The 27,460-nt window shown below is 42.9% G+C and overlaps 1 protein-coding gene across 1 annotated transcript in view; it reads right to left on the reverse strand.

Annotated features, from left to right (window-relative positions):
- The window catches only part of LOC115271191 (NACHT, LRR and PYD domains-containing protein 3-like), a 67,760-nt gene that overhangs the window by 18,244 nt on the left and 22,056 nt on the right, over positions 1-27,460 (reverse strand). Inside the window, 5 exon segments of the mRNA XM_029911225.1 lie at positions 14,973-15,039; positions 19,599-19,769; positions 24,352-24,525; positions 25,681-25,846; positions 26,670-26,707. Coding sequence (XP_029767085.1) covers positions 14,973-15,039; positions 19,599-19,769; positions 24,352-24,525; positions 25,681-25,846; positions 26,670-26,707 — 616 coding nt within the window.

The raw sequence follows: 27,460 nt of genomic DNA on the forward strand, positions 1-27,460 counted from the left end.
CCACTGACACAGTGTATTACATACTTAACATCAAGATGTTACATCTGTTTCATAAATGTTTTTCAAATATGAGGCTGCATGGACTGAACCAAGTGTGGTAACATGATTGCTCCTTTTGCTTTGTTTTCTTTTTACAATCTAAGGAGAGCTTAAATCCAAATATGCTAAGAAAATTAAGAGCCTTGGAAAATGAAACATTGCTATAGCAACAGAAGTAGGTGATCTCTGTCTAAAACTTTAAATTCACGCCTGCTGCTCAGAAGCAAAGATTGCTTTACTTATGTACAGGACCTGTGCATTCCATGGCACAATAGGGCCAAGTTCTGTGGCAGCTCCCCCTAAATTCGCAGCAATGTTAGTTTATTCTAGCACCGTGAAATACCATCCCTCTGCTCAGACACACAGAACTAAGGCTCTTAGGTTAAAATACCTATCAAATTCACCTCACTCCCCATAATGTTGTCCAGGTGACCCAGCTCAAAACTTCACACCCCCTTGTGTGCCAGGGAAGGGCACGGGTGGAGAGGCAAGTTTGTAGCCATCTTCAGTGGCTCATCTCCCCAGCTTCTGTGGCCTTGGCTGCTGCACTGTTCTTCACACAGCCCCAGATCACCAGCCTATACTTCTGGTTCTCCCATCCTTCACTCCCTGTCTGCCAGCTGGATTCCAGCTCTCATTCCCCAAGCCCCACTGCCTGACTTCAAGAAACAGAGCACAGAGGGAGCACTGTACAATGCAATTAACACCTCCTTGTGGGGAAAGCTGTCGAGAAAGAAAATTGCAGGCATACCCCAGCAGGGCATGGAGACAGAAAACAAAATATTGGGCACTTGGCAGCAGCTAAATGCACGGCAAAAATGCTCAGTTTTGAGGCCAGTCTGAATTTGTTTAGCTTCAACTTCCAGCCACTCGATTGTATTATACCTTTCTCTGCTAGGTTGAAGAGCCCATTATCAAATATTTGTTCCTCGTGTGGATACTTATAGACTGATATCAAGTCACCCCTTAACCTTCTCTTTGTTAATCTATATAGGTTCCACTCCATGAGTTTATCATTATGAGGCCTGGTTTAATCATTCTTGTGGCTCTTCTCTGAATCCTCTCCAATTCATCAGAATCCTTGAATTGCAGACATTAGAACTGGCCATGGCATTACAGCAACAGTCTCACCAGTGCCAAATAACAGGTAAAATAACCCTTCTATGCCTATTCCAGATTCCCCTGTTTATGCGTACAAGGATTGCATTAGCCCTTTTTCCCACATCATCACACTAGGAAGCTCAGGTTCAGCTGGAATATCCACCGTGGCCCCCAAATCTCTTTCAGAGTCACTGCTTCCCAGGTAGAATCCTTCATCGTGTAAGTACAGCCTGCCTTCTTTATCCCTAGCTGTATACATTTACATTGAATCATATGAAAACACATATTGTTTGCTTGCATCCAGCTTACCAAGCAATCCAGATCGCTCTGTATCAGTGACCTGTCCTTTTCATTATTTACCACTTCCTTAATTGTTGTGTCATTGTAACCGTGCCTCACAACTGAGGATGCCAAACTCAGGACAAACTGCTGAGAAATAGGGCAAATAACCCAAAACTGGTGGTTATTCTTCCATAAGATATACCAAACCAGCAACAAAAGTAAACTCCTGTCTTATCACACTGGCTAACAAGAAGTCATAAAAGCAGTTTCCTTAGGCATTCCAGTTCTTATATCGCTACCAAAAACACTGGATTTAGAAGCAAGTGGTTCTTTACAACCAGCCTCATCAAATAAAAGGTTCTGATCCCAAAGGACCAGCCACACACCCAGGTCAATATATAACTTAGATCGTACTCCAAAATCACACTGATGCCAATCTTTTAGTATCTAAAATCTAAAGGTTTATTCAAAGAAAGAAAGAAAGAAAGAAAGAAAGAAAGAAAGAAAGAAAAGTGAGAGTTAAAATTGGTTAAAGGAATCAAATACATACAATAAATGCAAAGTTCTTGGTTCAGGCTTGTAGCAGTGATAGAATAAACTGCTGGCTTACGTCAAGTCTCTGGTTGCTTCCAAATCATTGGAAGGTCCTCAGTCCCTTGGTTAGAATGCTCCCATTAGTATAGTCCATAGTCCAGTGGTTTGGGCAGGAAAGAGGCAAAATGGAGGAGTTTCCAGGGCCTTTTATCCCTTCTGCCATGTGGAGGGAATCCCATTTTGTTCTTACTATGAAAAAGTACAGTAACAAGATGCTGGTTGGAGTCACATGGACAAGTCACATGTCCATGCATTTCACCTAGTCATTGCAGGAAGCCATTACCTATACTTCAGATGGAACATCTGCAGGACAGTCCATTCAGTGTACATGGGAGCCTCCTATGGTTCATTGTCAGTTAAGTGTTTCTTGATGAGCCACTTAATTTGAGTAGTCCCTCCAAGATGTGCTGGCTAACTACTTTGTGGGAGTTACCCCAGGAGCAAACATTTGAAATATAGGTATAGAGCCAATACTCATAACTTCAAAAACAAAAGTGTTACATGCATACAGATAGAATAATCATAACCAGCAAATCATAACCTTTTTATAGACATCTTACATGCCACATTTTGTACAAGATTTGTCACAAATATATAACAGTGGTTGCAACAATGATCTTTATGATCATATTTTAAATCAGATAACGTCACAGTCATTTGCAAACTTTATTTCTGATAATTTTATGTTTTCTTCCAGGTCATTAATAAAAATATTACATAACATAGGCAAAGAACCCATCTCAGTGGGACCTCTGAGAAACACACCTGTTCTAAGATGATTTCCCCATTTACAATTACATTTTGAGACATATCAGTCAGCCATCTTTTAATCCACTTAAAATGTACCATGTTAATTTGCTGTCATTCTAGATTTTTAAACAAAATGTTGTGCGGTCAAATGCCTCACAGAAGCCTAAGCATATTACACCAACATTATTACCTTTTTCAACCAAACTTGTAATTCATCAAAAAAATATATAAAGTTACCTTGTCAGGATCTATTTTCCATAAGGCCATGCTGATTTGCATTAATTATAGTTCTCCTTCAGAATCATAGAAGATTAGGGTTGGAAGAGGCCTCAGAAAGTCATCTAGTCCAATCCCCTGCTGAAAGCAGGACCAACCCCAACTAAATCATCTAGTTAAATCGAGTCCTGTATCAGCTACTCCATTATCCTGCCCAGAATCGATGTCCAACTCATAGGCTTATAATTACCCACATAATCCCATTTACCCTTTTTAAATATTGGCACAACATTACCTTTCTTCCAGTCTTCTAGAACTTCCCAGGTGTTTCAAGACATACACCATGTCCACACTGCAAACTTTGGTCAACGTAAATTATGTTGACATAAGGCTGCAGCAGTTAGTAGATCACTTGTTCACATGTATACTTGGCTCTGTGTGCTGGTGCTGCATGAACTCACCAGGAGTGTTTGTGTTGATACACTGTGGGTAGGTATCCCAGTGTGCAACTCGCCATCATCCAGCGCACTTTTGGGGAAATTTTGGCAACCCATGGCGGGGCAGAAAGGAATCACGCAGGGGTGACTGGGAGCAAGGGGTCAAGTTCCCATCATGCAGCTTTAATTCCATCCATATCTCATAATTTACACACCTTTTTTTAAAAATCCCACAAACCCATGCGGCACTTTTCACTGTCTGCCTCTCTGACAGAAGCAGGGTACCCACACAGCTCTGCACTATTGTCATGAGCGTTCCAAACACAGGATGAACAATGCAGAGCCAAAAGAACCATCACAGCAATGGGGGACATGGCAAATTAGTGGAGGACAGAGTGCTGTGGGACACAGCAAAAACCAATTCAAGCTTGTTGAGAGAATCACAGAGCAGCTGGAGATTGTGGAGTGCTGGTTCTGGGCCCAAGAAACAAGTACAGACTGGTGGGATTCCATCGTAATGCAGACTTGGGACAACGAGCAGTGGAGGCAGAACTTTCAGATGTGAAAGGCCACATTGCTGGATCTGTGTGTCGAGCTCACCCAGCCCTCCAGTGCAGGGACACCAGAATGAGAACTGTTCTGACAGCTGAGAAGCGAGTGGTGATTGCACTGTGGAGCTTGCCGTGACAGATTTCTCCTGGTCAGTGGGAAACCATTTTGGAGCTGGAAAATGCACAGTGGGGGCTGTTGTCATGCAAGTGGGCAGGGCCATTAATAGTCTCCTGCTTTGCAGGATGGTGATTCTAGGTAACATGCAGGACATCGGGGGAGGGATAGCTCAATGGTTTGAGCATTGGCCTGCTAAACCCAGGGCTGTGAGTTCAATCCTTGAGGGGGGCCACTTAGGGATCTGGGGCAAAATCAGTACTTGGTCCTGCTAGTGAAGACAGGGGATTGGACTCAATGACCTTTCAAGGTCCCTTCCAATTCTACAAGATAGGTATATCTCCATTTATTATTATTTTTACATAGTGGATGGATTTGCAGCAGTGGGGTTCCCAAATTGCCATGGGGTGATAGATGACATGCATATCCCTGTTTGGCACCAACCTATCTTGTCACAGAGTACATCAACAAAAAGGGCAACTTTTCTAGGTTATGCAAGCGTTGGATCACTGGGGATGCTTCACTGACATCCATTTTGGCTGGACAGAGAAGGTGCATGACACTTTAAGAACATAGGACTATTCAGAAAGCTGCAAGCAGGGACATGCTTTCTCAACTGGTGGATTACCATTGGCTATGTGAAATGCCAATAGTGATCCTGGGGGACCCCGCCTACCCCTTGCTCCCCTGGCTCCTGAAGCCATGCACCAGCCACCTTGGCAGCAGCGAGAAAAGATTCAACTATTGGCTCAGCAGGTGCAGAATGACAGTTGAATGTGCTTTTGATAGATTAAAGGGATGCTGGTGGTGTGTACTCACAAGATTGGATCTCAGTGAGAAAAATATCCCAATAGTTATAGCTGCTTGTAGTGTGCCACCAGGGCAGATGCGGAGGAGTTGTCTGCTGAGTTTGAACAGCCAGACAAAAGGGCTATTAGAAGAGTTCAGTGCAGAGCTATGCAGCTGAGGGAGGCTGTGACAGAGCACTTTAACAATCAGTCACAGCATGTAGTCTGGTGGCCTGTGCTCTCCCTGCCTCTGAAGTTTTGGGGCCTGTTAGGAATTGTGTGGTAAATTAAGGTAACTGTGTAGGCCCAATGGTTAGAATAGCCTGCACATGAGTTTGAGCGTGTTGCAGGTGCACCACTCGGGCGACTAACTCAAAAGATGGTCCTGGTACAATCAGGTCACTTCCTGTAAACAATTAAACCAGCTCTAATCCCTGGCAAGGATCAGAGAACAAGACAGGCTGCTGCTGGACTGCTGCCCCAGGTAATGTTCGGTATTTTGTTACTGAGTCCAGTGCCGTGTCAGCGATGCTTTGTGTTGCATTGGGCTAGCACTGCTTATTTTTACACTTAGAGAAAAATCACTGAATAAAAGCTTTCTGTAAAATTGCCAATTGAACTTGCTTTTATGTAAGGCAATAGGTTTTGGATGCAGTTTACTGATGCAGTCATTGATAGATGCCTTGGAGAGAGAAACTGAGCTCTGAACTCTAGCAAGGTAGTATGGTACAGCTTGAACATGAGAGCACAGAAGGGACTGTGCTACTCCTCCCTGACAGTACCTCGGAAAGACAGGTGAGGGTCATTGTGAGCACGGGGAGAGCCAACCACTGTGAAAGATACAGCACCAGATATGGTGACAATCATAATTTATTCATCTTGTTACAAGTGTTTAGTAGTTAAACGTTTTTAAAATGACTATTAATATAAAATCCGTAAACAAAATAGCACAGGAAAGAAAAACAATGACAGAGGAAGATGTTTCCAAAATTAAACTCAGGAGAGTGTAAGCTATAGAGATGATCACGAACATCTCTTCCCTTAAGATCCCAAAGCAACTGTAGCTACCCTATTAAAATAAAGGAAGCTCTCTGCATTTCCGTCCAGTGTGCATAGTTCACTTTGTTATTAGGTAGGGACAATGATAGCAGCAGGACCATATTTCTTCATGGAGGGCCTGATCTAACTCCCATCGACTTTCCCAGTGAAAGTTGAATCAGGTGATATATAAATAACCAGTGTCAAAATTAATTTTAAATCTTGAGGACCTCTTGTTTTAACATTGGTTTAGTGCAACGGGGTGAACAGAATAGCCTTCAAGTAAGTAATGCATTGCTTTGCAAATGATAAAGCTTTGTGAATAAATCTATGTTTCTATTGATTCAGAGTAAACTAACAGAAAACATAGAACTAAAACCATTTGCTACAGTGGGGTTGTCTACATTCAATCTCACTAAAGATTTAGGGCTAGCTCAGCACCCAACAGCTCCCTTTTAAACACGTACCCAGACAGATTTTCAAGGTGTTTAGCTTCTAGCTCCTGTTAAGAACAACAGGAACTGCTGCAGGGAGCTGATATTTTTTTTAAACTCTAGCCCTAAATCACTTAATGCCAGTAAGTGAGAAATGCCAGTAAATTAGGCCCCCAACCTGGGATTAATCTCGACTTTAACTGGAATTGCACATGATCGGCTTTTCTCAGCATCAGGCTCCCTGTGAGCCAGATCCTACTCCAACTGGCTACTTTGATCATTTGGACTGGTTTTTGTTATTCATTTATTTTTAGTAGCCAGGGGTGGGATCCATGAATGGACACAGACACTGAGCACCATGGTGCCCAGAAAAATCACAGGAACAACACTGTGATCTACAAAGCCTGAGTTAGGCACCTAGGTTCCCTATACAATGAAAGGGGGGGAAAGAGGTGCCTTAGACTGCATTCCACAAAACCAGCATTGCCAGGGGGGAGTCACTTACGCTAGCCAATGGGAGATGCTGACAAGAGGGGTGTGAGCTAAGACTTGCCTCTCTCTCGGAGATAGACACTTAGTGTCTCCCTGTAGTCTGGACTTCTCTGCTTGTGATCTGTGAACTGGGAGAAGCTAGGTGTTTGGCCACCATCAGATGCGGAGGCTGAAACAAAACCAGGAGGAGACACACTCCTCCCCAAAGCCATTAGCCTAGAGGACAGGGTACTCACTGCATGTGGAGGACCTCCAGTTCAAGTCCCCCTTCCACCTGACAGGCAGAAGGCATTTGAAAAGGGATCAGCCCTTTCTCAGGTGAGTGACCCTAACCAGTAGGCTATAGAAATATTCTAACTCTTTCTCTGGGCTCACCTAATATTTAATTATTTACTTAATGTGGAACAACTTAAACAGGAAAGACTGAGGGAGCCCCTTCCGAGACTGTCCCATAGTCCAGTGGCTAGAACGCTCCCCTGAAAGGTGGAAGATCCTTGTTTAAATCCCTTCTCCCCCTCACGTGGAGAGGGGGCCTGAACTGGAGCTCTCCCCCATCCCAGGTGGGTATCCTAACCACTGGGCTAAAAGTTATCAGGGAAGTCATTGTCCTCCTCCACAGCAGACTGAGCCACTCATATACTGATCCAGTGGCGTGCTACGTACTTTTCGGGGGATTGGAGCCGGTATATCTCTCAGTGCCTTGGAGCAGTAGTAGTGAAGGAAGGTATTGTCGATCACACTTTGCCAAATCAATGCTTAACTAATGTGAAGATTTACCACATGGCTGTAACCACTCCCACCATTGCTGCCAGTGACGGAGAGGCACTGCTTTGAGCATCACATTACAGAAGTATCATGTAACATCTTAGTGTAGATGCAGCTGCACAGTCTGCCAAGACCTGAATTTCTATTTTAAAAATAAGGCAGAAAAAAAATAAAACGTATGGGGGAAAAACCATACAAATGCAGGGAGTAGGATGCTACCTGCAGGTTGTGTGTGTTGGAGTGAGCAAGCCAGCAGAAGTTGTGACATGACCCTGAGAGGAATCAAAGAGACAAGGCTTCTTGGGCACAAGTCCCTACATAGCAGACTTTGGGGATTTCCTAGCAAGGAACTGCCTGCTGTTTTTCTCTTACCGTGATCAGACAAACAAAACTCTGCCTTTTTTTTTTTTTAAACAAACAAGATTGCAGTATACTTGCCATATTATCAATTGCTCCACCCAGTGGAAACAATCCTTAACATCTTGAAGATAAGTTAACTGTTGCCCTTCTTGGGCTGCACAACATTATAGCTGAATGACCAGATGAGGGTTCATTGTGTGAAAGTGAAATGAATTATATTAAAGCAATAGAATGAATTAAAGAATGCTGTATGTACCTTTAAGTAGAAATGAGAAATGCTGCAATCCATGTGGCAGGAAAGCAGACATTAACTGCTTAATGAATTGCCCCACTTAAGGGCAATTGGTGAAGCATTAGCCTTAGATCGATAAAAGTTAATAAGGAAGCAGGATATGCATATTGTGCCCCCATGCAAATTTTACAATTTTGCTCTCTCTGTCCCTTTGTTAAGTTCGCACCCTTTTATCTGTATAAATAAGACTGTTTGAATCTTGCATGGGGGCTCACATTATCTGAATGTATTAGCAGAGCGCTGTGCTAATAAAACAGAGTGGTCTGACAAACTATGAGTCCTGAGTCTAACTTTGACAATTTGGAGGTCCCACCGAGATGGCAACCGTCTTCACTGGGGCCGTGTGATTCCTGACCATTATTGTAGGATGACCGTGGCAGCCGGCACCTGGGCATTTGGCCCGAGCGGTCCTCCTACTGAATGGAAGGGCGCACGACCACAGTGAGGTCTACGCCATCGAACCTGTTGGTTCCCACTCTGTTCTGGTAGGGATCCTGGGATCTGACATCAGGAATCTGGTCAGGTAATTATTTCTGTGTTTTGTCCGGACTGAGGACTGTCCTGTCTCTGTGTCTATCCGTCCTCCTGTGGAGTGTTTGAGTCTGGGTGCCATCTCCATCTGGGGATCGGCCGACCAAGGGGTTCCTGTCCCCGCGGTCTGAGGCCTGGTCTACACTACGACTTTAATTCGGATTTAGCTGCGTTAATCCGAATTAACCCTTCACCCGTCCACACTACAGAGCCAGTTAATTCGAATTAAAGGGCACTTAAAATCGATTTCTGTACTCCACCTCGACGAGCGGAGTAGAGCCTAAATCGATTTTGTTAATTCGAATTAGGGTTAGTGTGGCCGCACACCACCGAATTACTGTGTTTAAATTAATGGGGTAGTGTGGCCGCACACCACCGAATTAATGTGGTTAAAAACCGATTTAAGGTGCTTAGTGTGGCCGCGCACAATCGAATTTATACAACCTGTTTCCCAAATTCGAATTATCTAAATTCGGATTAATCCTGTAGTGTAGACATACCCTGAGTGAGTGAAATCTGCACAATCGCAGCCGCACCGCACCTTGGGTAAAACCCTTGGTGTGAAAGCAAGGGCGATTGAGGCAGTAGCCTGTGGGCTCCTTTTGTGTGTTGCACCGGGCATCGCTCTGACGAACCCGAATTTCCTTCTTGTGTGATTGGTGTGTGTAAAGTCCTCCTGTATTGGTAACCAGACGTCTAAGTCGGGACAGTTCCCTAAAGGAACGCCGGCTCAGTTTTAGGAAGGGTCCGGACTCCTGTAAATTTCTGGAAAAATGGTCTAGGCTAACTCAGGGAGATCCCAAAACTCAGTGGCCACTGTTAAAACCTTGGAACAAGGACCGAGTGGACATCTTAAAAGACAAACTCGGCCAATCTAAAACTAAATTGGAAAAGGAGAGGTTAATTGTTTCATGCAGTGGTGGGAAGAGGCAAATCGTAGGTGGACAAAATCAAAACTCGCCTCTCTCAAATATTCAAATAATAAGTTAAAAGCTTTATTAAAAGCCTCCTCTCCCACCACCAGACTGAGCGCTCCCCTTCACCCTGTTCTCTGACAAAAAAAACAACCCCGGATCGATCCCAACTCCCTTCATACTCCCCTCTCATTGTAAAAAGGATAAAATGCCCCTTGTTCTGTTCCCCTTCGTTGTCTGCCTCAGAAACTGATTCTTTAGTGTTCCACTACCAATTCAGCAAGGAGGGTGGGCTCCTCAACTAGCCCCCACCCTTCCTGGTCCCTTTCCTTAAGCATTTCTTTCAAAATTGTGAAATGACCACAATATCACTCACAAAAACGGTCCATTGGAAAAAGCAGGATCGGGCCCAGACAAGCAGGCAAGCAACAGATAAAGAAACTAAAAAAAACAGGTTGGAAGCCCTAAGGGCATAGTGTCAGGAGTAAGTGCAAGTATGAACCCCGGAACAATACTTAAAATGGTGAAATCTGAGTTAATAAAGGTGTCATTTTGGGAAATAAACAAGTGATTTAAGGAAAGAGAGTGAAAAGTTAACTCTACAGAGGCTGGAGAGAATTAAACAGTTAAACCTTGTAAAAATGTTAAAAAGGACCTTGTTAAAAGAATTCTTGGTTTCTTTGCAGCCATTCTGAAGGAAAAATGGGCCCTTTTCCAAAATAATGTCTGTAAATAATCCAGGTAAAGAGACTATCTAATTAAAATCATTTGACTATGGACAATTGAGTCAAATTTGCTAAAAGAACATAGGGGGGGTTCTATTGGAACTTAACTGCCCCAAATGTATAAAGGTAATGCAATCTATGTACAGCTTTGTAAAAACAAAGCAGTGTAAAAGGGATGTTAAGTAAAAGAAAATGTGTATGTATCCGTCTGTCTGTGGGAATATGTGAGGTTTGTAAAACTCCTGTTTTGTAGGTTTAAGATAAATTGGTTTTGTTTTGTTTATAATGCCACTAAAAATCCATTTGACTCTTTAATTCAAAGTTGCAAAACTGACAGACCTTTTTCCCAGACACAGATAATCAGTGTTGGTTGGCTTTGAGATTTGGTATTTAACCCTTAAGGGGTAACTTGATTCTTTACAAAATTTAAATGTTTTCAAATAAAGACCATGTCATGACTGTAGCAGGGCAGTCAAAATCAGAAGAATAGGGAGAGATTCTGGATTCTGTTTGTTTGTTTGTTTTTGTAACAAAATAGCAAATGAAAGCTGTAGTAAAAGAATAAAGACAGTGGCCCTCTGAAGCAACAGCAGGGGTGAGGTGCACAAAACAAAAAGAAGCAATGTTAGAAACACTGAGCCTTAAAATGGCTCTGTGTAATCAGACTGTCACTTTGATAAGGGTACATAAAACTCTGTAAGAACAAAAGAAACAGTTACACCTTATGTAAAAATTAATATGGCTAATGTTTTAAAAGTTAAAGTATAGAAGGAATGTGCAGACGTGTGCAGTGTATATTATAGAAGTGGGTAAAAGAAATGCAAACGAAACATGCTACTTAATTAAAATCCTATTAGGGCTCCAAAGGAGCCACAAAAGACTGTGTTTTCTTTTTCAGATCTGTGTGTGTTTTGGAAGCAAGAGTTAAAAGTAATCAAAACTCTGGTAAAAGTTAATTGGTTTCCTTTTAAGACAGAGTCTCTGAGCTCTGCTAATGGTTTTGAATCCAAAAGTCAAGCCTGTGTTGATGCAAATTATCTAACTGATAAAGGAAGTGAGAGAACTGCCAGCACAAAGAAGTTGCAGATAAAGAACATACCTGGTCAGCAAACAAATTGTCTAAATAAAAGGCACGGTATAACAAGATACCTTTAATTAAAATAAATTTAATGTTAATAAGTACCCCTGTAACAATGTATAGTGTGTATGATTTTGGGGGGAAAAAATCCTTTATGGTAATGATGCTTTTCAGCTGTTACCTGTGAACAAACTTAAAGCTTAACACAGCAGGAAAGACATTGTAAACTTGGTCTGCTGTAAAGGAAAAACTGAGGTACATCACCTCATGGATTTAATGACTGAACAGTGGGATGATTTCCCCATAACTCTTAAAAGATAGAAGCCATTAAAACCTGGCCTGCCTATAGAACAAAAAAACACAGGAAAATATGGAGGTAATTCCTCTTGTTTTGCCTGCAATCAGCAAGGGTATTTGTGAAAGAAAGGAATATTTTAAGTAATAATGAATGCCACCCCAAAAGGGGTAGAAAAATGTTATTTTTGTCTTTCAGAAAAAGCTGATACCAGCTACAGGACAACCTAATACAAAAACAAATAAAAGTGGGTATGATTATCCATGCCTGTTGCTCCAAAGCCCTGTAGTAAAAACATCTCACTAGGATCCTATATGTGGGATAAAATGAATAATGATACCAAAGTACTGTATAATGGGCTATGTGTATGTGTTAATTCTTGGGGAAAAAGTGTTTTAAAAGAATGGAAGTGTTAGCAACCTTCCAATAGACAAATGTAAATGTAATGTAAGTAATGTGTTTACAAAAGGTAAAAAGGTAACATAGTTCCTAAAACAAACAAAAAGGCAATGTGGGAAACCGAACCATTCATATTATACATGCAAATGGCAACATGTTAAGAATTGCCACTGCAGAAAGACATAACAGCTTACCATTGGTATAACATATTTTCTGAATGGTCTCCCACAACTAATGGCATACTAATGTTACTATCCCTAATTGTTTTTGGTTTTAAATTGTATGTGGGTTTAATTGGAATGTTTGCAATGTGCTGTTGGATAAAACAAATGTATGCAAAGCTAGAGCCACAGGCCCAAATCACCTCCCAGTATTTTCTATTACGTGGACTAAATAAGAAGTGACACTGGCGATTAATATCTTAGTGTCAAAAGGGGGATATGTAGGAGCAGGATTTTATAATGTCCCATAAGAATTAATGTATTGTTTGATTTCATCCTGTCAGCCACCCTTTTTGAATAGCAGAAAGGAATGACAGACCAGAACAATCCTTATGACTGATTATGGTCACCCTTTTGTTTTAGAATAAGTTATAATGTCTACTATGGTTTCCTATATGTATTACAAAGTAGGCCTATAGTTAAATATACATTTCTTTGTTTTAAGGTTTAGTAAGTAAGAAACAGGATTCTCTATTGTGTCTATGTTAAGTAGATTAGAGGAACATTGAAGGCCTGGGTCTCAATGTAAATTGTCTTGGTTATTGATTGTAAAACTTAGCAAGGTTTAATTTGCAATGCCTTTTTGCTCGATATAAAATACTACTGTTTGTATTCTCAATCTGTGTGAATAAGGAATGTATGCATCAGGAAAAGATAAGGTGTGAAGGCCATTGTTATAGCCAGAGTCAAGGAAGAAGAAGTAAAGAGACTTAAAGGACATCAAAGAATCATTAGGTACTGCTTACTATCCAGATGGCTGTTAAACTGTCTGGCATCACAGCGTGCATACATGCTTCGCAGTGTAAGAAGGCACCACCCACAGCAAACCAATCACCTCAGGACCACGCAGAGTCAATTTTGACTCCAGAAGAAGACGTAGAGGAACAGCCTGCAATACCTTACCATCTACGCTCTCGTAAGGGTTGCCAGAAGCAGACGAGGACCTAAAGCAAGGCCCAAAAAGAAGCAGTAGTGAGCCTAGCGCCTGCTGCCTGGTGGATGTAAAACCGTGACTGCGGTTCCCTCAGTTGAGGTTGTCAGAACCGGAAGGGCCTTGCCTCCAACATGCGCCTCTGGTGGCGCCTGTTCCTCCGCTGCTGGTGTCTTAAGGTCTGGGGAGTCCACAATGACAATTCTTTTATCCAGCAGCAAGTGTGGATAGCTCAGACCCTTAATATTTCTAATTGCTGGGTCTGCAGCCACATCCCAGCCCACTCTCAAGCTGGTGTTCCTGTCCTGGCAATCCCACTCAATTCCCCAGACCTCACTGGAGGACCTCATCCATTTAACAAAACATGGAACAATAATGACACTTGGGAAGCAGTGGGAATAAATGTATCTAAATGGATAAGTGTGATGGAGGGAAAAGGTCATTGGTGTTGGTTGTGTAACGGGACAGGGCTGGATCTGGGAAAAAGCCGTTGCCTTCAGCATATTGTGGCCAATGGTGTATGGGATTATTCGAACAAAACTAAAAAGTGGCGGGCTGGGTATGGGGATATGAAATTTTTTCTTGACCTGAGGATCAAACAGAAAAATCAATTTCATGTTCCCCCTACAGTAACCTTAGTGAAAACAATAAAATCTTTCAACACCATGCAAAAAGGCTCCTAAGGTTACAAGCAGTAGTTGAAATAATGGCAAATGAAACTGGAGAGAGTTTAAAAAAAAAACCCTGGCCAAAGAAACGGGCGATCTGACAGATGGCCCTCCAAAACCATCAGGCATTGGACATAGTGCTGGCGGCCAAAGGAGGGACCTGTGCTATCATTGGAAAAAGAAAAAATATTGTGTGTATATACCTGACAACACCAATAAGGTAATAGATCGCGCTAGTCACTTAGAACAAATCGCATATCTTCCCCATGAAGAGCCAAGTTCTTTATGGAAGTGGCTAAGTAACCTGTTAAATTTCTCTGGCATAGGAAACTGGTTGTTTCAGGGAGCCCTGACTATCCTGTTTGAAATCCTAATGATTTTTGTATGCTTTCAGCTAATCTCCTGTTGTATCCAGAATTTTGTAAGGTATGCCACCCAAGTGACTGCCCCAAAACAGAGTGCTAATATGATGATTTTAAAATATCACTGATTAACGAAGAGATAAAGAACTATTAATATGTGGAACCCAGTAACTGTTGATCTTTGCGTAAGCTTGACCAAAAGGAGGGATTGTGAAAGTGAAATGAATTATATTAAAGCAATAGAATGAATTAAAGAATGCTGTATGTACCTTTAAGTAGAAATGAGAAATGCTGCAATCCATGTGGCAGGAAAGCAGACATTAACTGCTTAATGAATTGCCCCACTTAAGGGCAATTGGTGAAGCATTAGCCTTAGATCGATAAAAGTTAATAAGGAAGCAGGATATGCATATTGTGCCCCCATGCAAATTTTACAATTTTGCTCTCTGTCCCTTTGTTAAGTTCGCACCCTTTTATCTGTATAAATAAGACTGTTTGAATCTTGCATGGGGGCTCACATTATCTGAATGTATTAGCAGAGCGCTGTGCTAATAAAACAGAGTGGTCTGACAAACTATGAGTCCTGAGTCTAACTTTGACAATTGTTTCCACAGCGCTCAGCTCTCTCCTCATTTCTTCACTCATATTGCTATACCGCAACCTGTGGGAGGAAAAAAGTATTAATTTTATTAGATACAAAAGGAGCGATCCAGCTCCCAATTCAAATGCTCCCTGAGTACACAGTCCCTTTGAAGGGCAACATACCACACACACTATTACATTCAGTAAGAAAGACAATGCATATTCAGCAACTATGCACGTGAGGGCATTAAGTCATTGCACAAATTCTGCAAAAATCTCTGGGCCTTCCTCCTTAAAAGGTAAGTAATATCTCTTCATCTGGTACCTGAGCCTGCACTTGCAGCACATCAGATGGCTCTATCTTCCCCTACCCCCAGCAACTTCTGCAACCCTTCACCTGATTATTTCAAGTCACCCCTCTTATACATTTCTACGTCAGCATCATGGTTCCCACTGACCTTCTACAGTCTGAAGAAGGTCCCGAAAATGTTAGAATGGAGCAGGAAGAGGTTGGGGGGGGGGGGTGTTGGCTCTCAAAGGCCAGCTGAGAAGTCAGCTACAGCACTGAACTCCCAAGGGTTCCCCCTTTTCCTGCCTCACAGTGACTTTATGTTCCATGCTCCTTGTTCTCCCATTCCCAAAGCCCTGTGGAGTTTAAAGGGTTTTACAGCATATTTGGCTTCCAATTCATGTTAAGAATTTTTAAAAGTGTTTAAAACCTAACAATTTCCTTAATCTGGAGTTAAAGTTGAAAGAAAAGATACGTTTTTACCTTTTAGAGTAGCAGCTGTGTTAGTTTGTATCCGCAAAAAGAACAGGAGTACTTGTGGCACCTTAGAGACTAACAAATTTATTGGAGCATAAGCTTTCGTGGGCTACAGCGCACTTCATTGGATGCATCCGAAGAAGTGGGCTGTAGCCCACGAAAGCATATGCTCAAATAAATTTGTTAGTCTCTAAGGTGCCACAAGTATTCCTGTTCTTTTTACCTTTTAGTTACTTCTGAAAACTTTGCTAACAAAATAACAGGGCCGGCTCCAGGCACCAGCTTGGCAAGCAGGTGCTTGGGGCGGCCACTCCGGAGAGGGGCGGCAGGTCCAGCTATTCGGCAGCAATTCGGTGGATGGTCCCTCACTCCCACTCGGAGCGAAGGACCTTCCACCGAATTGCCGCTGCAGATCGTGATCGCGGCTATTTTTTTTTTTTTGGCTGCTTGGGGCGGCCAAAACCCTGGAGCCGGCCCTGCAAAATAACAACTAAAAACCCAGGAAATTCAGTTATGATTAAACTTAAAAGAAACCACAGCATTTTTAAGTGTGGAGATGCACAGATAAGCCTATCCATATAACTCAACTCTGCCCCCATAAACAAAGTTCTGAGAACAAAGACTCAGAAACAGATTTATTCAGCTGAGAAATAGGCCAAACTCAAGAAAGTGTTTCCCCAAAGTAATTTTAGCCCTCCCAGGACTTCATCACACACATACCACTTCACCACTCAGTCTTTATTGAGCATAGAGTCAGACTAACAAAGATGGGCCATGCCAGGGAAGCTCCTTCTATATGGATAAGGGAAACTTTATTTTCCTGAGGTCGTAAGACCCTCCACAGAGGTTCCCCAGCAAAGTTCAACTAAACTTCCCCTACAAGAGTGTTCTGCTCATGGCAAGCAAACAGAAGTTAAATAAAAACAAAATACTCTTTCTGGAGCATTGGGCAACGTAACATTTCTTAAAATCCAGAACCCTAATGCAGAAGAACCGAGAGAGAGAGAGAGAGAGAGAGAGAGAAGCCAGGCTGCTCCCTAAGGCAGAGAGGCACAACTCACCCCACCATGCTCTAGGCTGGCTCTTTACAGATCAGCTGCTCAAGGCCCAGATCACATGCTTCCCTACAGAGCCCCTCTAGGCTGCAAGCTGGATAAGGAAACCTTTTACAACCTTAGTGATAGCTTGCAATGTTAGCACAGTTTTCACTACCCCACATAAATTCCTAAATAACAAACACAGTAAAAAAAAAAAAAATCACAAGTTTACCTTTCTGGGAGGTCCGTGATTTCCCTTCAGCTGGTGGGTGCTAGTCAGGAAGAGCAAGTTTGGCTCACCCCCAGCAGGAGCACCTTTTGCTGTCTCCCTCCCCTAACATTGTCTGGTACCAACTCCTCCCTCTTCCTCTGGCTAACAACACCTGTAATATTTTTTTCTAACTTCAGAGGCTATAACTGTGCTGGGCTTCTATCTGATAATAGTATCAGAGGCGTAGCCGTGTTAGTCTGGATCTGTAAAAAGCAACAGAGTCCTGTGGCACCTTTACGAAATGGGCATTCACCCACGAAAGCTTATGCTCCAATACATCTGTTAGTCTTAAAGGTGCCACAGGACTCTCTGTTGCTTTTATCATAGTTGGTCAATGTGCCTCTTCGTTATCTCTCCTTTTACCTCTCAGTGGTCCCAATATTTGCTTTACCACACCTTTCCCCCCCCACTTCATCCTGCCCCTGTAATTTTGTACCAACATTGTCTGCCCTTGGCAGACAAATGTGGGAGGTTTATGCTGTGGGTTTTTCCCTGATTGCTGTCTTTCATGGAGTGCTCTCAATGAGTCTGGTCTAGTACATAACCGACATCTTAAAAACAATTCCACTGGGAGTTTTCTGAGTGGTAGACTGGGGGGTTGACCTATATGAGAACAGGAGATCCTTGCCACTTGGGCTTTGCAAATTTCCTACCACTTTGGGGTAATCCTTGTTTCAGTGACGGCACAAAACACTCTGCCAATCCATTTGATGCTGGGTGACTGGTAGCTGACCTAGCATGTTTCACAGAATTTTGCCATCAAAATGTCTGGAAGTCCTCAGAAATAAATTGTGAACCATTATCTGATATGAGCTCCTCAAGTAGGTGGCAAACATATTGCAAACCACTTTCAGCTGTTTTTCTAGAAGAGGTTGTTGTCATGTGCACTACCTCTGGCTAACAAGAATAAGGATCATTTGCTTGTTTTTTTTCCTACAAAGTCAATGTATACCCATTGCCAAGGCTTCATAGCTCCCTTCCATGGATGACATGGTGCCTTTTATGGCATGTTTGGATGGCTATTACAGGAATCACACTGGCCACACTTAATCAGATGTCAAGATTTTCCATTGTTGAACACAGACAGCTGCTACCATGTTCGCTGTATTGCCAACATTCTTTACCAAGCAGTATATTATTTTGATTTCATTTTTCATCTCCAATTTATACAGTCACCTTAAAGACTAGGGAAATTTCCAGATTTTTTTAAAAAAGAAAATCTGTGTGCACTGTTAGTTAAGGTTGCTCTGCTTTAACATGTTTCTCCAGTGCTGAAAAGCTAGGAAATAAAAACAAAATAAACACTTTTGTTTCTCTAACAACATCAGTATAAAAATGTATCAATTCTTACCTATTACTATCCTCCTTCCACAACACACAAGGCTTCATAAAGTATTATACAGCCTTAACTCTGACATATGTACAAGAGAGACACACATTACAAGTTGTTCTCTTTTCCTCAAAGAAGTCTCAAAAGAAAACCATATCTTAAAAAAAGACTATGTACTTTGAACATGTCTATTAGAACGCTAACAAGGAATATTGAATGACTGTCCATTCAGTAACACTATCTATCCTGTGCACTTAATGAGGCAAGGAGCCTGTAGAAAACAAAAAGAATTTGTGATCACATAATTAAAGGTTTTATCACGATGCCTTCGCACCAGGAGGCTGAATTAACGTTGCAAAAGCAACTTCAATTCTGGCATTTCCTAAACTTTACGAGCTTAACTTTTCAGCTTTAATATTCCATTTTTGCCTCGTGGGGTGTTTTTTTAAAAAATGTATCAATAATTGTACTAGCCCAAAGTCTCCACAGAACTTATCTCCATTTATCCGAGTCCATCTTTCATCATTTTGTTTCATAACATCCTCTTGTACTTGTAGATTTAGAACATGTAGCTGAGTGCCATGCTGGATTTACAGGGAACTAAGTTAGTTGTCTGAAATTTTGTGAACTAAGGAACATTACAACAATTTATAAATGCCTGGCATGTATGCTGAACCAAGCTCTTCATGTTCCTGATGTCTGTCTTAACTACACTTGCCAGTGCTGCTAACACCCATGAGGGCTGCTGCCTAGAGAGAAGGGCAGGCTTGCACTAAAGAATGAAGAAACTGGGCTGCTTGACAGACAGTCCTGACCTATTTGTCCCTGCTCTCTCTCTCTTTCTTTGAGTCTCTTTTTCCCTTCCAGCTGTGTCCCAGGATTAATTATCCTCATGGCAGTAAATGAGAGGAATGAAGGAAGAGGGTTATTTTAAATGATGAAAGGATCCCAGGCTTGCGTTCTGCATCTGCCTTTCTGAGGAAAATATAAATGGAGCAGATTTTGATGTTAGAACCTCATGTACTAAAAGCTAGGACATGATCCCACTTTTGGACTGCCGAAAGATAGCCGATCAACACGGCCATGTCTCTCTTTTCTCTTCCCCATGAAGCGCAGTGGTGCTGATCAAGGGTTGGTAGTGCATCCATTGTAATATTGCAATCCTAGTAGCAAAAGCTAGAATCAGGATTGTATTATTTTAAAAGACACTAAAAGGAAGCCAATTGTTACTTACCTTATTTTTCTGAGCTTGCAATTTTGGTCTTTCAGTTTTTCACACAGCAGCTTCACACCTGAATATCCCAGGTTGTTCTCCCCGAGATCCAGGTCTGTCAGGATCTGATTTGTAATGAGAACAGTGGAGAGATCACTACAACAATCAGCTGTAAGATTGCACCATGAAAATCTACAAAAGGCAAAAATATTGAGAGGGAAGTTACTCCTTATTTCTTTTTCCCACTGACATCAATAGGTGTCTAGACAGATTCTTATTCCTGGATGTAGAGATAAGGGAAGCCATGTGACAGTGAACAATAAAAGTCCTCTCAGTGGATTCCTTGCCATATGCACCTGTTAAGTCATTTTCCACGTATTGCACAAGTGAACATTCTGTGAATGAGGCGTTGACTGTAGGTCATGACAAAAGGGCTGGGGAATCAACCTAGAGAGGGATGTGGCTGGAAAACTGGCCTAAACCTCTCTCATTGCTGCACAGAACTCTTGTTCCCTTCTGGTTAAGTAGATGAAGTCACAGCTTCTGTATCAGCTCTCTTTCTCCAGAAATGTTCCTCATTGCTAAAACTGTGAGCCTTGTGTTGCAGGAGTCAACATCCCTCACATCCACAGACAAGCTACCTGATGACTATGTACCTCACTCTTTATTTCCTGATTTTCAAAGGTGCATTTCACATTTTGGAAGGATGCAAAACACCAGCAGTGACCCTTAACACTACATTACCGAAGTTTTGTGCCAGTGAATAATTGTTGAAAACTAGCACTCCTTGTTTTAATGAGAGAAAAGTATTTAAACACTAGTTTAGCTTACACCTTGTTTCCTCTGTGTATGTTACATCCAGTTACCTCTATGTAAAGACTCTAGATTGGTGTAAGTGAGACTTGACACAATGCCTACTGAAATGAATTGTATCAAAGCAAATCTAAGTGTAAAGAAGCCCAACTGAGCGCAGCAATGATGCACATGCCTTGGTTGTACTACTGAGTATCCTTTGTTTTCTTTCAGGATCCACAATATCTTTGTTATCTTTGCACACTTGGAGCAAACGTTATTACATCCAAATGAAAAAAGCGGGGAAGTGCTAGTAAAGTGCATAGGTCCTTTTCAGCACCTCTCTCAACGTGCATATTTTGATTCCTGATCATATGTTGCTAATTTCCTTTATTTCAATTTAATTAATCATTGAAAAAAGGCACCTATCCAAGGCTTGACATGCCCTAACAAACCAGCAGCAGCAGCAGTCAAGTAATCATTTCAACAGGAACTCGGCCACTTACAAAAACTCCTTTCCACCCTCTATCGTTCTGGGAAGCATATCTTCAGCCCTTTGCAGCATACCCAGAAAGTCACCCAATTCAAGCTATTTCCAACCAAGCAGGGGCAGCAAGGCCCACCAGAGCCCACCAGAGAATGGCCTGCCAGCCACCCCTATTCTTTTATAAAGGGGGATCCAGCTGAGGTGCCTCTGCTGAGCATGGCTGTGGCTTCTGCCAGCTTGCTCCCATTCATGCCACAATCTAGTCTAGGCTCTGGCTGAAGCACTGAACTGCATCATCTGAGTTAGATGAGAGAAAGACTTGCAGCGGGATGTCATCAGAATACTGAAAACACCAAACCCCCTGCCTCCTCACTAGACCCTCCTCACTGCCCCATCGACACACTGAACAAGATGGGTGACAATGGCCCCACATGGCACCCTACACTTGAGAGCTTTTCAGGAAACTGTAAGGATCAGGCCCTTTTCCTGTAGCATATTATAAGGTCTGTAGCCATATTATAAGGCCTAAAAGCCTATGGCCTTTGTCTGCAGCCAGACTGAAAGAGCAGAGGCTATTAGCTGAGTAGCAGAAAGTCACATTCTCACATTCTATCTAAATTACATTAAAATAGTGTAATATCAGGCTGTTAAGAAAGAGACCCAGTCCTAACGGCACCCACTATCACCAGATAAAGAAACAGATCTTAAGATGGTTAAAGAAAAATTTGATTTGATGCATTCTGTCTGACAAGAAATCACTTATAAATAGTTGGGGCTGTGAAATCCCCATTTCTTTATTGTTTTGTCATTATGATCCCCACTTCCCTATTGTTTGTCTGTATGATCTGTGTCTGGTTCTTTAATTGTTTCTGTCTGCTGTATAATTAATTTTTCTAGATGTAAATCAATGAAGGTGGTGGGATATAATTGGTTAGAGAATTATGTTACAATAGGTTAGGATTGGTTAGTAAAATTTTAGTAAAGTAATTGGTTAAGGTATAGCTAAGCAGGACTCAAGTTTCACTATATAAACCGGGGTCCAAGAAGGAGACCAGCAGAGCGGAAAAGAAGGACCAATAAGAAAGAAAGACCTGGAAGAAGAACTCACCCCCAAAACACAGCCTAAGACCAGAGCTGCCAAGAATCCTCTGCACGACCGTGACGTGCAGCAACCAGAACCCAGATGAGACTGACCTTACCTGGCCAACAGGGAAAGTTCACCTGCCTGATCAGGATTGGTGAGCATAGCATTGTATCCTTAGCGTGTGTATTCTGCTTGCTTGGTAATTGTTAATAAACAGAGTAAGGATATTACTGTGTAAGGCTCTTTCACTGGTAAAAGGTCCTGCAAACCCGCAGGAAGTTACGCCCTGAGCCCTAGGAATTGGGTATGGGTGGGTATTTAAATTAACAGGGTTATGCCTGAACCCTAAAAACGGGTAAAGGTGGGTGCCCCTACAGTGTGTGAGTGACAGAGAATTTGTGCGGGTAACAGAAAAGGAGCAATTGCCCACAACTACTCATTGAGATCTGAGGGAAAAGAGTGAAACCACTGAAGAGCAGCCTCCATTCACTTCCACCCAGGCATTCTGTGACCAAGCCAGATCTATGCCAAGATTGACAAGGCTCAGGGAGATCACGGGCATTTAGATATTGTGAGTTGTCTCACCACAACCTCCCCCACAATCTTATCCAAAAAAAGAAAGATACCCGGGCTCAACGGGTAGTGATCAATGGCTCAATGTCTATTTGGCAGCCGGTATCAAGCAAAGTGCCCTAGGGGTCGGTTCTGGGGCCGGTTTTGTTCAACATCTTTATTAATGATCTGGATGATGGGATGGATTGCACCCCCAGCAAGTTCGCAGATGACACTAAGCTGGGGGGAGAGGTAGATATGCTGGAGGGTAGGGATAGGGTCCAGAGTGACCTAGACAAATTGGAGGATTGGGCCAAAAGAAATCTGATGAGGTTCAACAAGGACAAATGCAGAGTCCTGCACATAGGATGGAAGAATCCATTGCACTGCTACAAGCTGGGGACCAACTGGCTAAATAGCAGTTCTGCAGAAAAGGACCTGGGGATTACAGTGGATGAGAAGCTGGATATGAGTCAGCAGTGTGCCCTTGTTGCCAAGAAGGCTAACGGCATATTGGGCGGCATTAGTAGAAGCATTGCCAGCAGATCGAGGGAAGTGATTATTCCCCTCTATTTGGCACTGGTGAGGCCACATCTGGAGTATTGCGTCCAGTTTTGGGTCACTCAATACAGAAAGGATGTGGACAAATTGGACAGAGTCCAGTGGAGGGCAACAGAAATGATTAGGGGGCTGGGGCACATGACTTACGAGGAGAGGCTGAGGGAACTGGGCTTATTTAGTCTGCAGAAGAGAAAAGTGAGGGTGGATTTGATAGCAGCCTTCAACTACCTGAAGGGGGGTTCCAAAGAGGATGGAGCTCAGCTGTTCTCAGCGGTGGCAGATGACAGAACAAGGAGCAATGGTCTCAAGTTACAGTGGGGGAGGTCTAGGCTGGATATTAGGAAACACTATTTCACTAGGAGGGTGGTGAAGCACTGGAATGGGTTACCGAGGGAGGTGGTGGAATCTCCATCCTGCGAAGTTTTTAAGGCCCGGCTTGACAAAGCCCTGGCTGGGATAATTTAGTTGTTGTTTGTCCTGCTTTGAGCAAGGGGTTGGACTGGATGGGGTCTCTTCCAACCCTAATCTTCTATGATTCTGGTCAATAATTAGCAAGATTGTCAATATTGAGTAATGCCTCCTTCAAAGCAACAGGCAGCCTGGCCTCTCTAAGAGAGGTGTTGACAATCTCCATAAGTGAGGGACCCAAGTATTTCCTCAGAGGCCTTCACCAGCCTGGGAGGCCATAGATCCAAAGCACAGGCTGAAACATCACTCGCTTAACACCTCCAGTACCTGAGGGAGCATCACTGGCTGAAACTCTAGCAGAAGACAATTTGTTCCCTCAAGACCTTGTTCTGCCACTACGAAGGAGAGGGCCAGTCCTTAATTTGATCAATCTTGTGTGCAAAATAATTTCTTCACAACAGGAAGGACTCAGATCTCCTGAGACAGGATCAAATGGGACAGGCTGGATTTATCAGACTATCTACCACCGGGAACTAACCTGTCTGAGATCCTGCGGATGCTATGGCAGAGGTAAAAAACTTTTCATGGCATCCAACAAAAAAAAGGTAAAAAGATAAAAAAAAAAAAAAAAAAACGAAAAAATTTGTATGCTGCAATCAGTTGGCATGAGACATTCATCACTGGTTCTCTAGCCCTTTTTTTATCTGGTAAAATATGGCCGAACAGTACGGCAGTGGGTCTCTCTCCCCTTCCCCATGACGGGTAGTGGTGCTAGTCCAGCATTGGCAGTGCATGCATTGTAGTACTGTAATGCTAATAGAATGAGCTAAAATTATGATGGTATTATTTTAACAGGCACAGACTAATTAACAGACACAGCTGTTACTGACCTTATTTTCTTAAGTCTGCAGCTTGGATGTTTCAGTCTTTCACAAAGCACCTTCACTCCTGTATCTCCCAGTTGGCGATTCCACTTCAGGTCCAGCTCTGTCAGGACCTGATTCATACCAAGAGCAGAAGAGAGATCCCCACAACAATCAGCTGTGAGGTCAGAGCTAAACAAACTGCAGGAACCAAAAACATAATGAGGAAAATTACTTCTAATTTCTTCCCTGCTCAGTTTTTATCTACTGATGTCAATGGGAGTCTAGAAAGAGTTTATTCATTCTAGAAGTGTAGATTAAATCATATTGCTCTTGTAGGATGCTGTAAAGACTGCAAGCACTGTATTAAATTGCTACATAAAACAGAAGCATAGGTCTGGAGCACAGAATATAGTGTTGTGAGACTTGGGGCCGAGGGAAGGGGAGAGTCAAGTCCAGCTACTTGACCCTGATAACTGCACACTGTGAGATACAGATTTCAGCCCATCCACTCAGTGCCCCTGAGAGGTGTCCATTGGTCCACAATGATCTCTGATAGGGTGGGGACCAGATCTTTAACATTTTTAAGGTATCAAGTATCAGAGGGGTAGCCGTGTTAGTCTGGATCTGTAAAAAGCAACAAAGCGTCCTGTGGCACCTTTAAGACTAACAGATGTATTGGAGCATAAGCTTTCATGGGTGAATACCCACTTCGTCAGACGCGTGTAATTTTAAGGTAGCGTGCCTCATCTGCACCTGGAGTGCAGGATTCCAACTGCACCTCTAACCCTAAGGGACAGGTATGAATTCCTGATATCTGTGTATGGAGAGGGAGGAAGGAGTGAGCAGTTCAGTAGAGAAAGGATTGCCAATGAAACCCTCCAAATTAGCAGGTTCTCCCCTTGCCCCACAAGCTGAAAGACACAGAGAACTACTGACTAGAACACAGAGGTAGATGTCTTGGACTGTGATGGAGTTCAGGGCTTATACAAGGTAAAGAATTTGCGTGATACAATTCTAAGAGTTTCAATGCCCTCTATGGCTTTTATAGGCAGCGTTATCCCCAGTCCATCAGTCTCATACCCAGGCTAGTGGATTCCTTTGGTGCATGAGAATAATAGTTAAACCCAAGATTGAGGAGTTTCAGATCCAGTTTTTCAATTCAGGACTATCTTTTTAAAATCCATGATTTCCAAACAGAATAACGTCTTGCAGGCTGCACCCGTGTTGCAGGCCAGTGATTTGTCAAGTGCTGGAGACATTCTCAGCTTTTGGAATCTCGGTGTACCTGAAGGGAGATGGCATCACACATGACCTGCAAATTCTTCACATAAAGTAAATCCTGTAAACGCTTACCCCAGTGTCTGCAGTTTACAGTCTGGATGTTTCAGTCCCTTACACAATTGCTTCACCCCTGAATCGCCCAGTTTATTCAAGTTCAGGCTCAGTTCTATCAAAGTCTGGCTGGTGCTGAGAACAGAGGAGAGCACCCCACAACACTTGGCTGTGAGACCGCACTTATCTAACCCGTAGGAGAGAGAAGCACGGAGAGGACATGATCACAGCTTTTGTTTTAAGAAGTAAAATTGCCTTCTAGCCTATCTCCCTAGCCAATGAGCATTGAGACTAATAAGAAGCCAGCTTGATTGTGGTTTCCCACTTAAGCCACATCACTCACTCTTCACTGTTGTCCAATCAGCATTAAGAATGGTCTAGATGTCGAAACCTCAACGTTCTGCCATTGGCCAGTTAACAAAAAAGTTTGGAGTTTGACTTCCTGTCTAAGCAGCACTGACTCTAGCCCTTTCCACAGAGAGCCAAAATTTAGGATGGATTTATGGCTACCCCGTGGTTCCTCCCATTCGCCCCTTTCCCTCCACCCCGCAATCATTTCCTCTGAGAGATGTCATTTCGTGGTCAGAAAAAGGCAACAACCAACAGCTGTGTTTCCTCAACTCATCCAACTGGGTTTTGACCCCTGCAATAGGTTTCCCTTCGGGAGCCTAGATCATTATGAAAATGTAGTGACTCTGAACAGCTTGTTTGAAACAAAGTATTATTTATCCATCCATAGGAAGATAAACTGAGAGGAAAAGAGTTAAAACTATAAAACCCTAAAAACATCTTATCTAAGCTTAGCATCTCCCTCGTGACTGATGTAGGCCTGACATAGCCTTGATTACCCCTCCCCACATCTTGTTCTCCTGGGGACCTTACAGCCTGCTACTCTGCAAACCTTCTGCATCCTCTATCTCAGAGGCTCAGCTTTTATACACTTTCAAGCTCGTCGTGCAAGTCTTCCCTGCCTGGACCCCATGGAGCTTACAAGATGGGACCTCACTCACCCAGCCAGATCCCCGGATTCCACACTGGTGGAGGTGAACTTCAAAGGAATTAACACCTCCATCCTCCATTTGAGTACCAGCAATTGGGGCCATCTACAGTCATTGTCTTGGTTACCATTTAGTACGCAATACAATAACCAAACTCTCACACAGACAAAATTAATACAGATATCTCCCATGTACTTCAAAGAAGTTGGGTACAGCTGGTCCATCCCAGCAAATGGCAGAGGCTGCCTCTGGTTGTGGCTGTTTCATATCAAAGTTTTGTGTGGGAGGCAGATCTGTCATCACCCCTTCCTCTTCTCCCCAGAACATTAGACACGGAGCATAGGGGAGGGACCAGTGTGGGCCGTGCTGGCAGTCACATGACCCACTTCGCCCCTCCCATGAGTCGCCCCTGGCTCATAAATCAACAGCCTCCATTAGCTAACCTGGTTACCCCCTGCTAATGAGGGATTTTTCCCTATAAGATGCTTTCCAGTGAGCAGTCTAGACAAGTTTTTAATGTCCCAAGAGACAGAGCTACTAACATATCTGTGAGGAGACTTTTCCATGGTCTAATTGGATATGTCAGGGCATCACTGCTCTAAAGCAAACACCCTTCAGTCAGATATGACCCCCCCCCCAGTACCTTCATGCATGATTTACTCATTCTCTCTCCCCACCCTTCCCACTCTGAATTGGACAAGGCTGACTCCCTGCAAGGCAGTGCGGAGGGGGAGAAGTGGAACCATCAGCAACTGATCATCTCAGAAGGAGCTGCTGCATCTCTTTCCACCCTGCTCAGTGAG

Source organism: Terrapene carolina, unplaced genomic scaffold (genome assembly GCF_002925995.2).
Source record: "Terrapene carolina triunguis isolate 2854851 unplaced genomic scaffold, T_m_triunguis-2.0 Scaffold90, whole genome shotgun sequence".
NCBI lineage: Eukaryota > Metazoa > Chordata > Testudines > Emydidae > Terrapene > Terrapene triunguis.